This window comes from Vidua chalybeata, chromosome 8 (genome assembly GCF_026979565.1).
Source record: "Vidua chalybeata isolate OUT-0048 chromosome 8, bVidCha1 merged haplotype, whole genome shotgun sequence".
NCBI lineage: Eukaryota > Metazoa > Chordata > Aves > Passeriformes > Viduidae > Vidua > Vidua chalybeata.
Window position 1 is genome coordinate 23,200,574 of NC_071537.1, and position 12,916 is coordinate 23,213,489.

The 12,916-nt window shown below is 36.2% G+C and overlaps 1 protein-coding gene across 1 annotated transcript in view; it reads right to left on the minus strand.

The window, feature by feature from the left end:
• Positions 1 to 12,916, minus strand: part of DLG5 (discs large MAGUK scaffold protein 5) — a 95,068-nt gene that overhangs the window by 25,639 nt on the left and 56,513 nt on the right. Inside the window, exons 6-15 of the mRNA XM_053949269.1 lie at positions 12,242 to 12,501; positions 10,831 to 11,143; positions 6,754 to 6,984; positions 5,565 to 5,749; positions 4,821 to 4,946; positions 4,043 to 4,175; positions 2,580 to 2,707; positions 1,723 to 1,898; positions 1,102 to 1,205; positions 256 to 348 (exon numbers count right to left, since the gene is read on the minus strand). Coding sequence (XP_053805244.1) covers positions 256 to 348; positions 1,102 to 1,205; positions 1,723 to 1,898; positions 2,580 to 2,707; positions 4,043 to 4,175; positions 4,821 to 4,946; positions 5,565 to 5,749; positions 6,754 to 6,984; positions 10,831 to 11,143; positions 12,242 to 12,501 — 1,749 coding nt within the window. The remainder of the gene's footprint in view (positions 1 to 255; positions 349 to 1,101; positions 1,206 to 1,722; positions 1,899 to 2,579; positions 2,708 to 4,042; positions 4,176 to 4,820; positions 4,947 to 5,564; positions 5,750 to 6,753; positions 6,985 to 10,830; positions 11,144 to 12,241; positions 12,502 to 12,916) is intronic.

The following is a 12,916-nucleotide window of genomic DNA, read 5'->3' on the forward strand; positions in this document are numbered from 1 at the left end:
GTGGTAGCACTCATTTCATGTAACTAGCAAACAAATGGGAAAGAAGACTGTAAGTCTCATTTCCTACTAGATGGCACAAGAGCCTTACTTTGGAAATAACTGTTCAGGAAGCGTACTACCAGAGAAATGCATCCAAATGGTTGTCTTCTTCCTATTTTGATATACTCATTTTCTTGCATATACTCTTCCTTGAACAACTACAATAATTCTGGCTAAGTTCAAGAGAATTCAGCAAATTTAGCTTCTGCTACTCACCTTCACGAGTGACAGAGTAAGGGAATCCCTACAGTTTCGTAGCAGAGCTTCACATTCAGTAAGTGACTTATTATCTAGTGCAATGCCATTGATCTGCAGATAAAAGAAACCACAACAGCCATCTGTAAATCAGAGGTAATAAGTAGGGAGGATTTAAGGTAGATGATCTCTGAGACAGGGAAAATACTAAGCTACACATGCATATGTGACTGAAGTCTGGTTGATATTTGTGCATTTTCAAGAGCGAAGAATGGGCAACTCCTAAGTCCAGTCTGCTACTCCTGCAGGGACACAGAGTGACACCACCAGTTCACTACACCTCCTGTGTAGTTGTACCAACAGCAAACACCTCCCCTTGCACAGTGCACAAACCACACCCATCCTGTAAGATTGCAAAGGCAGCAGGGACAGACTCCCTCCCCAGAACAGATGACAGCTGTGGTATCACCATTTATAAGACAAGGAATCTCTCATCCAATGAAGGGATGCCTTTTTGGAACTGACCTTTTCTAGTCAGTATAAGAATGACAGATATCATTACATACACATATATATATATATATATATATATATATAAAAAATATATATATATATTAAAGCCAAGTGTGAAGAATAAGCTAATCCTTCTAAAAAAATTCTCATATGAACTCAGGAAATAAGCTGCACATTATATTCATCACACAAAAACATTAATTTAGAATACATATCCAGTGAATTTACAAAAAGGACTTAATACTGCAAAAATAAAAATTAATTGGAATGTTTGGCATCTTAAAGAGTAGCATCAATGATAACACTTCAAAATAAATAAAAATTTAAAAAGGCAAATGGATTTTTAAGACTTACAGCAATTATTCTATCTCCCACAGTAAGGGAACCCTCTTTGGCAGCTGGGCTTCCGGGCACAACAGCAGCAACAAATACTCCATTTTCTAGACTGACCCCACTATCTGAAAGAGATAAAGAAGAATTTGATTCTACAATTCAAATATATTGCTCAAATGGCATGTCTGACCTGTCTGCACAAGAAAGAAACATCACTACAAATCTAGCTGAATCTCAGTTTCTGAAAACCCTTTCAAAGAAATAACAAGACAGGGAAAACAAGGACTTTCAATATCGCAGAAATTAATACAAGCACACAAAGATGGGGTAACTGGGTTTAACAGACTTGCACACTCCCACGAACATTCCAAACAGGCAGTCAACTAGAGACAAGTATTTAAAAAAAGAATCAACTAAAACCCTTCCAAAGACAAAGAGAAAACCTGTACTTAACAAGATGAAGCTATTATCAATAACGGCATTCTTGGTTTGCTTAAAAATAATAACGAAAATTCCTCTCTAGGAGGCTATTAACATGTAAATGTGATTTAAACAATGGCTCAGAGAACATGCACCTTTATGTTAAGCCTTATTTGGCCGAACAAACATGTGCCATTTACATCCATCCTTTATAGTCATTACCTTTATGTCCAGAAACATTGATGTGAAGAGGTGTTATCACTCGCCCACCTAAAGACTTCCTTCTTCGAACCACCATATTAATAACACCTCCTCCATTTAGAACAGCTTTTATAACTTGCTTTTTATCCTTATTGGTAAGATCCACATCATTTATCTTCAGCAGCCAATCATTCACTCTGGTAGATATACAGAATTAGGTAGGTCAGTTATAAGCACACTTTGCTGGACACAGCACATGAATAATGTTCCATGACAAGGCATGCAACAGAGCTGATGTCAATAAAATCATCCTTCATTATCTGGAGTTATCCATTCCTGAAAAAGCATTAAATAGCAGCTAAATGAAAACCAGGACTGCCAGCCTGCACTTCACCAGGAAAAGTATATCCTTAAATCACTAATGATTACTTCTTGTTTAAAAGCAATACTTTGTACTGAGAGGAGTTACTAAAAAGCTTCTATCAATACCAAGAATAGCAGATGGTTCCAAATGATCCCTTGGTCTACTCTCCTTTTCTCTTGCCCTCCCCCTCAATACCTTACCCTCATGTCTTTCCCAAAATTTAAATAAATAGATATAGGTTTGAGGAGATTATAATAATGGAGTAAACAAAGCACAGTGCAACAAAAGAACATTTCAAATTCTTTTGAGTGCCGAGTCAAACAGTGTTTAATTTCTGTAATGCTTTTAGGCATCAGTCTTCTCAGTGTGATTTCCCAACCAACATTAATAACATACACATGGCAAATGATAAAGAAAAAAGAACTTCAAGAAATTAAAATAATGATGACAATTTCCAATATGCTTCGATTATTCATCAAAAAAACAACAGGTATCTTCTAAAGTCAGACCCTACCTTAACCGACCATCAGCAATGCTTCCTTTGTCTACTTTGGTAACGAAGATCCCGCAGTCTCCAGGGAGGTACGGCTCGTTCACACCCTCTGCCACATCAAAACCAAGTGCTTTCAAGTCCATATCATCCTAGTAAATATTAATAACAAGTGATTCCACTGCACTGGCAAACACTGTCTGTTACCAAGAGGCATTACTGCATGTTTGCACGATGTACTTATATTTACAGGGTTCCTGCATCAGGTAAGTTTTCATTTTTTTGTATGTAAATATATAAACTCCCATTTCCATAAGTCTTCTGGCATTAGAATGATCCCTCTTTCTCAGATTAAGGCTTAAATAATACATATGGGGAACTCCACCAAAGAGGAACAGAAAAGCAACTGAACATGTGAAAAAGCCCAGTCAGACTCATATAACCTCTTGTAAGGTACAATATTGGTTGTGCAATAAGAAAACAAGGATGTGTTTCCCAAGAATAGGGAAAAAACAATTGCCAAGGCAAAATTATTAGTTACCAGTTAAAACAGAGGAGATGGCAAGGAACAAAACTGATGGAGCTTATCAGAAGTGCTGAAACAGCTTGGTGAAAGGGGAATTATTATTCCTGAATTTACAGATGGTGATTCTGATGAATCAACTCCAGTTCACCTTATCAATATGTATTTCAAAATATAATAATATTAAATTATATTTTTGTGTCAAAAAAGGAACATATTAATGATTTCGTAGAACACACTGTCAGAACACAGATTGGAAGAGCATAAAAAAAGATGACCCCTGAATACTGCAGTAAAATAAAAGAGATTTATTTGACAGCATTTAATCACTAAAGTTTGTCATTCAGGAATGACAAAGAAATTCTGGTATATACAGAAGCTGTTATAAATGAATCACAGTCTGGAAGACTACCTGTGTATTTTATGTGTTCAAAAAAGTTACCATTAACAATAGGTAACCAAAGATTTCACATAGAAGAGCATACAAGAATTACATACATTGCAGCAAATTAAAAATTTTAGACTACAATGAAAAAAAGTGAAATTACATGGAAAAAAATACTACTAGGATAATGAGACGAAGTAGAGGTTATCTGGATTGCTAAACTTAAGAACCAACCTTAATATGCCAATATAGAAAAGAGATTTAATTTCCTCTACAGACAAGCAAGAGATTAGCTTAGACCTGGGTGCTCTGCAACATTAGAGGTAGGAACTGTTTTTATTTATAATGCATATGAAGAAAATTATAAAGCTTGTGCATAACAGCTTGGTTTTATCAACTACTTTCATGTAGCTGTAACTGCACTTGCTGCCTCCAAGTGCACCTACGCGGTTCCTTGCCAAACAATAAAAAACAAAAGAGATCAAAATAATTTTTTTAATCTTATCTAGTATTCAAAGATTATAATTGGCTTCAGAGCTATGCAATACACAAGACAATGCATGGTACGATTTTACTTACTCTGTCTTTTTCAAATTCTACCACTTCTGTTTCCCATTCCAGAGAATCTGTATCTATGGCTGAGTCATGGGAACTATGGGCCATCAGTTGACGAAATCTGGCCTCCTTTTCCAACTGATTTTCCATCTTTTCCCTAGGCAAAAAAAATTTACTTGCAGACACAGACAACTCCCTTTTAAATAAACTGAAAAATGATGTTAAGATTGTGATGGATATTATATTTGGTTTTCTAAATCAAAAATCCAAGCTGTCAAATATTTCCTTTGGCTTCTGACTTTCCAATATTCTCGGCCTGCTATCAAATTGACTTTCCATTTCTATACATTGTCTTAACATAGTCTTACATTTTTTGCAATATTTTTACATGACTAAGTGCACAACTAGGTTTCTCATATCTTCCAAAATGCATTTAATTTACCCTCAGAAGAACCTCATCAGTATGTTAGGCATGATAAATACCAATGGCAAAACTCTGCCATACACCAGTGAGTAAACAGTTGAGAGGAGCTAAGCTGTAGTTAATATGACTTCAGTCAAAGGATCCCAATATTGCTTAAGTATATTGCACAGCACAAAGCTTACACTACGAGTCTCATTAATAAGATAAAATGGATACTATCCAGCATAATAATTTCCACTATAACTAAAAATATAGGCAATGCTTCTACACACAAGAACATGAATGCCAGATGCCTACAGTTGCAACAACATATGGTTCACTTAAAACCATAGCTAACAAAACAAACTTTAATGCAATTTGGTCATTTCTCTAACATACTTCAGTTCCTTCAGTTCACGAACAGCATCATTTTTCTGCTTTCTCATGTCATCCAGGTTGCGAAGAGCTTCAGCCAAGTCACTCACAGCTCGGTCTCTCTCCCTCCTTAAGTTGTCACACAAAGTTCTTCAAAAGAAAAAGGTTTCAATCTAGTTACTTAAAACCCCATTAAAGTAAACTGGTTTTACCACATTGTATAGTTAATGTAAAATTTCAAAGAGCAGTTTCAAAAGGTTTTTATCTGCAAAATAAAAAAAAGGATAAGAAAGAAAAGAATGACATATGCTAGGTCTTAATTCTTCATCCCTTTCAGAACCTTGTTTCTACTTATCTTCTTTAAACTAGCAGAAAAAAACCTTATTTAAGTATTTTTCTTAGTACCTTAGATATATTTGGTAGCAAATACATTGGATATTTTTTGTGCATGTCCCCACAGGCAAAGAATTATGTGCAGGACTAAAGCTACAGCACGATTATTAGTATAGCATGCCTAAAAGATTGCACAATTGGCTGTTCCTACACAGCAGTGCTGTTAGACTTAAGGATATTTACTGGAGACATTTTAGTTATGAAAGCACAGAAAACGACAAAGATCTTGTAAGGTGCCCTCAACATTTTTTAAAAAATCACCACATGACTGCTAATGCAGAGGAAGTGCTGGCAAAATCCAGCCATCCTAGAACTGCATCAGTGGTGCACCAGCCATTGCAGAGACCACTCAGGTATCATCTAGCAGTTGTTTACCGTATGCTTTCCCTTTCTGCAACAATCTTATCCCGCTCTTGAAAGGCCCAATCCCTCCTACACTTGGCTACTTCTGCTTCCTGGACAGCTTCCTTTAGTTCTTGGGACATTGCCTCATATTGCTTCCGAAGCATTTCAATTTCTTTGTTTGCTCTTTCTATGTCTAGGGTAGCAGAATCTTGTATCTAGGAATTAAGAAACACAGATAAGTATTTTAGGCACAATTTTTAGGTACATATGCACAAACAGCTTTTGCTATCTGTATATTGCCTGATGTATTCAACTCTTATGATTTCATGAAAAATATTCATTTATTTCAGCAGCAACCTTAGGAGGGTTGGGAGGAAAGACAAAACCTGCTGTAATGCATTTCATCCAGTAGCACACAAATTTGTACAACTACGCGAGTAAGAATCCTCACTTGAAAATAACATCAGTGAATGTGTGATAATTCAGAGACGACATTCTGTGCTTCAATCTTGATCTGCTTAGCAGACAGGAAAAACCTTCAAGTATACATAGAAATCAAGGTACACTAACTACCATATGCAACTGCATATAGTATATATAGACAACATATATTTCCTGCATTAACACATGTTATTTACCCTGACACAACAATCCCAAGACTTGGGATTAATACAGGTCCCTTAATTCCAAAGCAATGAAACTGAAGAGCAATGGAATTGAAAGAAAGTTTTTATTTAATGCTTCTTATTTTAGATAAGAATTAGTTTATTCTTAAGTTAACTTGTCCCTCCAAAATTCCCTATTTTGCATAAGAGAGATGCTGACAACAGTAAGACAAATACACAAAGAAAACTCCAAGCTTGCAGCACAATAACACAAGCCAACTACAGCAGTACAGCCCATCAGAAGCTGTGGGCTTGCAAACAACTGTGTGTGGTTAATTTCAAGAATGTAAATGACACTAATGAATATAGACTTACTGACTTACAATTTGGTTAAAATGTAAACTTTTTCTATTTATATTTACAAACAATCTTAATACAAAGCACAACTGCATTTCTTCCAAACAAGAATTTCTGTCAGTATGTCTCGAAGAACATACATGCAAGTGTTTGTATTTTAGAGTGACTTGAGGAAAACAGGGAAGACTCAAAACAAGTTACTGACCTAACTAAGCTAAGAAAGAAAAAGACATCATTAAAGGCATCACTCGCAATACCTGACGGGCTTGATAATATTCCCTTAGCAGATGGTCTCTCTGGATGATAGCTTCTGTTCTCTCTTTCCTGGCAACATCTCTTTCTTCCTTCACTGTCTCTATATCCTTGCAAGCTTGATCAAGTTCCTTCTGGGCCTCAGCTTTGTCCTTCACTTCATGACAGTATTTTTCCAGTAACTCATTCCTCTCACAAATCGCTCGATCTCTTTCCACTAGAGCAGAGTTTAGTTCCTAAAACAAGATCCATTGTTTGTAGTAGGTTAAGTTCAGAAGGAAATAGTTCATCTTTCCAATTGAATACATGTCATGACACCTTAAAAGCCTAGAGAGTTTACCACTAATGTTCTGAAAAATGGGGGCAGGTCACATTACATACAAGTAAGTACTAGCAAAGAATATTAAATGCGGAATTAAAAATATCACACCATCACATGAGCACAGTGCTTTGTCAAAAGTAAGCAAGATTCTGGGAGCACTGATAGCTTTGAGGAACCTAAATGAGAAAAGGTTGTTAACCAGATAGACTTGGTGGTTTTTTTTAAAAAATGTTGTTAAATATATCAAAGGGTAAGAATATATTACAAATATTTTTAAACAACTGCTTCAGTTTTACAGGACTGAAATAATTTAGACAACTTAGCCACATAAGCATCTTACAACTTCTCCATAATTTTTAAAGGAACATTAAAGTTCTATGCTATTAAGATAGCAATGTGTTACAGAATGTTGAAGATAAAACTACAATATTCTATGAAGCGAATGACAGTACTTCTTAAGTGTGGAATTCAACTGCATTGTAATAAAAAGATAAGGCAAATGGAGAAGTGTTTGAAAATAATATCTACCCTTCTAAAATTATTTAAATTAGACTCCCATTAGAAGAATGGGTCATTGAAACAATCCAGTTTCATGTCACTACATTTTCAGATGGCTCAGGTCTCTAGAAGCATTCAGTCAATGGCTACAAGGAAGTCCTCCTACACAGAGGCGCCCCTAGCTGGAAACTACTGATGTTTTGATTGCTAAAAGCTCGCCAGAGACAGCTGGCATCTCAAAAGCAAAAGAAAGAAACAGTTGAAGTGCTTAAGGATAGAAAGACATCACGTCATAAACTGATTTTCATTTTATTTACTTCTACAGTTTGCAAAGAATAAAACTGAATATTTAAAGCACAGTTGACAATTGCATTTTGCTGTACTAACAGAATTATTTTGGAGATGTGCATCTAAGGAAGGCTAGTCAGACTTTTAACAATGACATTAGGAGTGCCATTTTTGCTCTAGAGCAGGTGAAGAGCACTGAATTAATGACTCACTCTGTAAGTGAATCTCAATTACCATAACGCCCAAGTGCTTTCAACACCAGTAAGACCTTCCTTGCTCAATAACTCTGAGCTCAACTGTCTGTCAAATTCCTCAACTGTCTGTTGTTGCAGGCTAGTTTTAGTAATGAAACCAGCATTTTGCACAGTTTAACTACAGATTGTATAAAATGTGCATTCAAATGTTTGCATAAAACTTACACAATAATATTATACTCTTTTCCCACAAGTAGCTGAAAGTCACCAAGGCAGAGGGAGCTCTCAGCAAGACCATCACTAAACAAGAATTTACAGTCCTTCAAAGTGTTTGGAAAAAATGCACACTACCACAGTTTAATTCAGTATGCTCAATATAAACCGTCTGAATAGGAGCAGCCATTGCCTCTGGTGGTCAGTGATAACATTTCACCTCTGACTTTTTCCTGTATTTGCACAAAATTACAACTACACAGCACAGGGGAATGCACCATTTGGCACTGACTAGAACAGCTTCTGTTTGATAACAGTAGAGCAGTTTGAGTTGAATGATTCTGAATTTGTGAATTATTTTAATGTTTTAAGGAAGTTCTCATATCTGAATATAATATAAGGACAAAATATTACAGATCTGTTAAGCTGAGGAGAAAACCAACTATCACTGAAATGAAATATAACATTTTAAGTATTTGCCAGAGTAAAAGATTATGCCAAACGAAAAAACACCATTGGAGAAAGGAGAGGGGGAAATCTCTAGCATCCAATCCCTGGTTTTGATTGGGTGAGTTAATGAGAACTTAATCCAGAATTGTCCATTAGTGCAAAAATGAGATTTCTTCTATCATTTATAAATACCAAATTAGTACATTTTAGATGTCTATTAAACCAATAAGTTTGGGCATGTGTGACTAATAAAAGCTTACATGTCTAACTTGGAATTAACTGTCTGACCTCAGCAGTAGCTGCCCAGATATAATGCTTTAAAAAAAAAAAAAAATCAACCTCTTCTTCATTTCAGTTGCTTTACAATTTCTCTAGGACACCAAAGATGCACTAGCAAACACGAGCTTCAGGAAAGAAATTACATTTAAAATTACCTTAATGAGCTCAGTGCTGCTTTAAGCAATCAATGAGCACTACGTAATAGAGCACTTAGAGGTGCCATATATCACAAGAAAAGTGAAAACCACTAAGTTGCCTTTTCAGAGAGCAGCAGAACAGCTATGCACTGAGAGGGTAATCCCACTTACAGGGGACATACTTCAGGATACTATTTCAAGTTTAATCGATACATTGATCTATACATTTTTTTAAATTTCAAACATTTCCTTAACAGCTCTACAAAATCCTTTATGCATTGAACACAGCTGCAGCAATCTAGTACTATGTGATACAAGAACATACTTCTTTACAAGCAGAAGAGTCATAGCTACAGGAAAGAAAAACAGGAACAAAAAGACAACTCAAGTATGGTATTTTACACCTTTCAGAATATTATAGCAGCAGTTATTTCTGATTTCTGAAGGGCCAGTTCTGGGAGTGAAGAAAAGCACGTGTCTCTGCCTTGCCAGCACAACACTCCCCAGTCCTAGGCTCTTGCTGACTCTTGCTCAAACACCCCTTTAAGTCAATACTCATGCATTTAAAATTTTAATTCCCTATCCTTTAAGGCACTTGGGAAAATTACTCATAGTGCCACAATGACAGATATAACAAATTATAACAGAATGACTAATTGTGGCTATTTCCGTGAGTATTCCTAACTTACCCTGATCCCACTGAAATCAGTAGATATTTTGATTGGCTTAAATGCTTTGATGAAAGTAGAAGAGGTATGAAATATATTAAAACCTCACTCACTGTAGAGCTGAATTACTGAGCTGACAAATATGCAGGGTTGGAAAATATGACTTCTTAAAACCAGAATTTAGTCATACTTAGAAGCTCTGATGCCACATGTCACAGTTCACTTATGTTCCTCAAAAACTTGTGTTATTTATTTAAAAGAAAGCTCCACCTTTGATTTTTTATAAGAATATTTTTTTCAGATGTAATGCTGTGAAAAGAGTAAAGTAAGACTTACAGGCAATGGAATACATTTGCTTGTATCTATTTCATGCTGAATTAAGTATTTGTAAACCAAATAGTAAAGTGAATACATGTCAGCAGAAATGAAACTGAGCGGCAAACTGTGTTCTGCAAATCGTAACAGCTTCATTCTGACATGGCTGAGATATAAGCATTTCAAGAACATACTGCTGAAAAATAGAAACCTCTGGTTTTACACACTTTAAGTCATGCCTGAATTCTGAAGAAAAAAAATCTTCAAAATATCCCCTTTAACTTATAGGCAGTAGAAGGGCAAATGAGTAAGAACATGCATGTCAGCACAGGCTTTGCGTAAGTATTTGAGATGACTTGATCATGTACCGTCTTAAGTCACAGCAGATAGCATCCAGTGGTTCCTGCAGAGGTTAAAAGTTTAAAATAATGAATATTTAGAGCTATATTATTATAGGAAGCATTACTTAACACAGCAAAGGAAAGGCTTTATAATATGCAGGACAGAATTAAGTCAAGTATATAGCAAATTTCAACTGGCAGCTACTCTACTCAAACATGGAAATTGACAGTAAAAAGGACTGGTATAGGAAAACATCAGAACACAATTTCCTCTTTGCAGTGGATTCCTATTTTCCATTAGTCAGTTATACATTCCTGATTCCAGCATCAACAACATACACTAATTTCCCTTCCCCACCAAAACAATAGCTTAGTACCTGTCTTAAAGCTTCCATCTCTTCACTGGCCACTCGCTTCTCAGAAGAAGTGTTCTTCAGCTTGGACTCAGCAACCTCCAGTTCTGTTTGAAGCTTATCTACCTCTTTGATTACTTGATCTCTCTCACTCATTATGAGGCGGTACTCATTGAAAACCGAATCCCTTTCTTCCTTGTATTTTTCTGCATCCTTGGCTGCTTTTAGCTGCATTGTTTTGAACCTTGTCACCTCTGACTGTAATCGCTCCATCTCTCTCTGCAACTCTTTGTTCTGTGCTGTGGCGTTGCTTAGTTCCTGCTGTACTGATTCAAACCTGAAAGGAAGTGGAAACACTAGCAAGACACTTGTCCCTCATTTTCATACATTAAGGATTTGGCTGGGTAACCAAATGTATCCATAGGTAAAACATAATCACAGAGGACTTGTTAGAAAATGTATTCTCTGTGCTGCAAAATAACCACTGCTTTAGGAATCTTGGTGAACCTTAAGGAATATTACAGAACCTCTTTAAGGACTGAACCGTAACTATTATAAGGAATGATTTACGAATGTGGAGAAAACCATTTTTGGCTTTGGTCTGTGGGCATTGTGTATCACCCCTAACAGTCAATGAGAATGTTCTTAACACACTTGTGGATGCTCTCTGCAGTCCTCGTGTGTGCTGATGCCCTTCCTACCCCATATGGTTAACTGTGTAGGCTTGGTATCAAGGAGCAGAGAGAATGTAAGTGTGCTATGAGTGTCTGTGCCCTTCTATTTTAACATGTGTGCTGCTCTCAGCAGCATCTTCTCAGGGAAGCAAGGCTCCCAAACACCTGCAGCCAGAGAACTCTGTTGCCAGCCCAAAGCCCTGTCTCAAAGTCCCCCACAGTCTGCAACTCTAATACCATGAAAAGTTTGGCTTGAGATGCTACTCATTTGCAAAACACATTTAGAAATTATATTACCTTACTGATTTGCTTTTAATATTTAAATAAGGAGATATATATATACAGGCTTGCCATGAGTTAAAGAATTTGTTTGGAACAAAGTCTCAGGTTTAACAAAATTCTGGTTATATTTGACTCCTGTATCTACAACTAAAAATAAACATAGGTTGAAAAGCAGAGTATTTATTTCTCACACAAGCTAAACAATGGTTAAAATTCCTCATATAATTCCAAAACTGTAAATTGGAAACCCTTTCCTTAAGAAAATGCACCATTTCTCCAAATTAGCATCCCCATCACACATTCTAGAACCTTACAGAAAATTTTATATAAATACACATGCTCACTCACTACAACAAGATTACATACACTAGAGGAAAATTTTAGAAAAAATATTAGAAAGGTATTTGTGATTCTAGCACAATGGAAATAAGATGCTACATTACAATTGATAGGTTAAAGGTATGAAAATTCAGCTATACCTCCTAAGAGAGGATGAATATTGCTGCTGGAAATGAATTGCTGTGTCCCTTTGCTTCATGAGCATGTCAATCTGTTTCTGGAGACGTCTGTTCTCCTCCTCAGCCTGTTCCAGGCGGCTCAGATCTGTGTTGTGACTCGCAATCTTCTCGTTGTACCGTTTCCTCAGGGCATCGTAGTCCTTCTTCACTCCCTCCAGCTTGTCCATGGCTGTATCGTAAAGTTTATTTAGTATCTCTGATGATCCATTTTGCTTCATAACCTTAAAAAAATGCCAGAAACTCTATCAATAACCTTTACAGTTAATCAGTTCAAGAAATTTAATTTAAAATATATACATACGAAACAAAATTAGAACAAAAATATATAGACCGATTTTAGTAATCATTCTTTTTAATGACTGAGGAAATGCTGAACTTCTTTTAAGTGCCACTGTTACTCTAAGCATTATTACCTCTGCTTTCTGTTGAGTTAAAAGTCTGCTTTATCACAAGGGCACAAGTGCATGAAAATCTCTCTCTTATGGCAATGAACCTCTATTAAACCATGTTGTTTTTGAAGTACTTGTAGTTTTACCAAGAAGCAATCACCACGATGATAGTGGTAATTCAGGAGATGCCCACGAGGTGGCGTTCACGGCAGGTTGCTCGCACCCTCAGAACGAATTCAGTAATAAA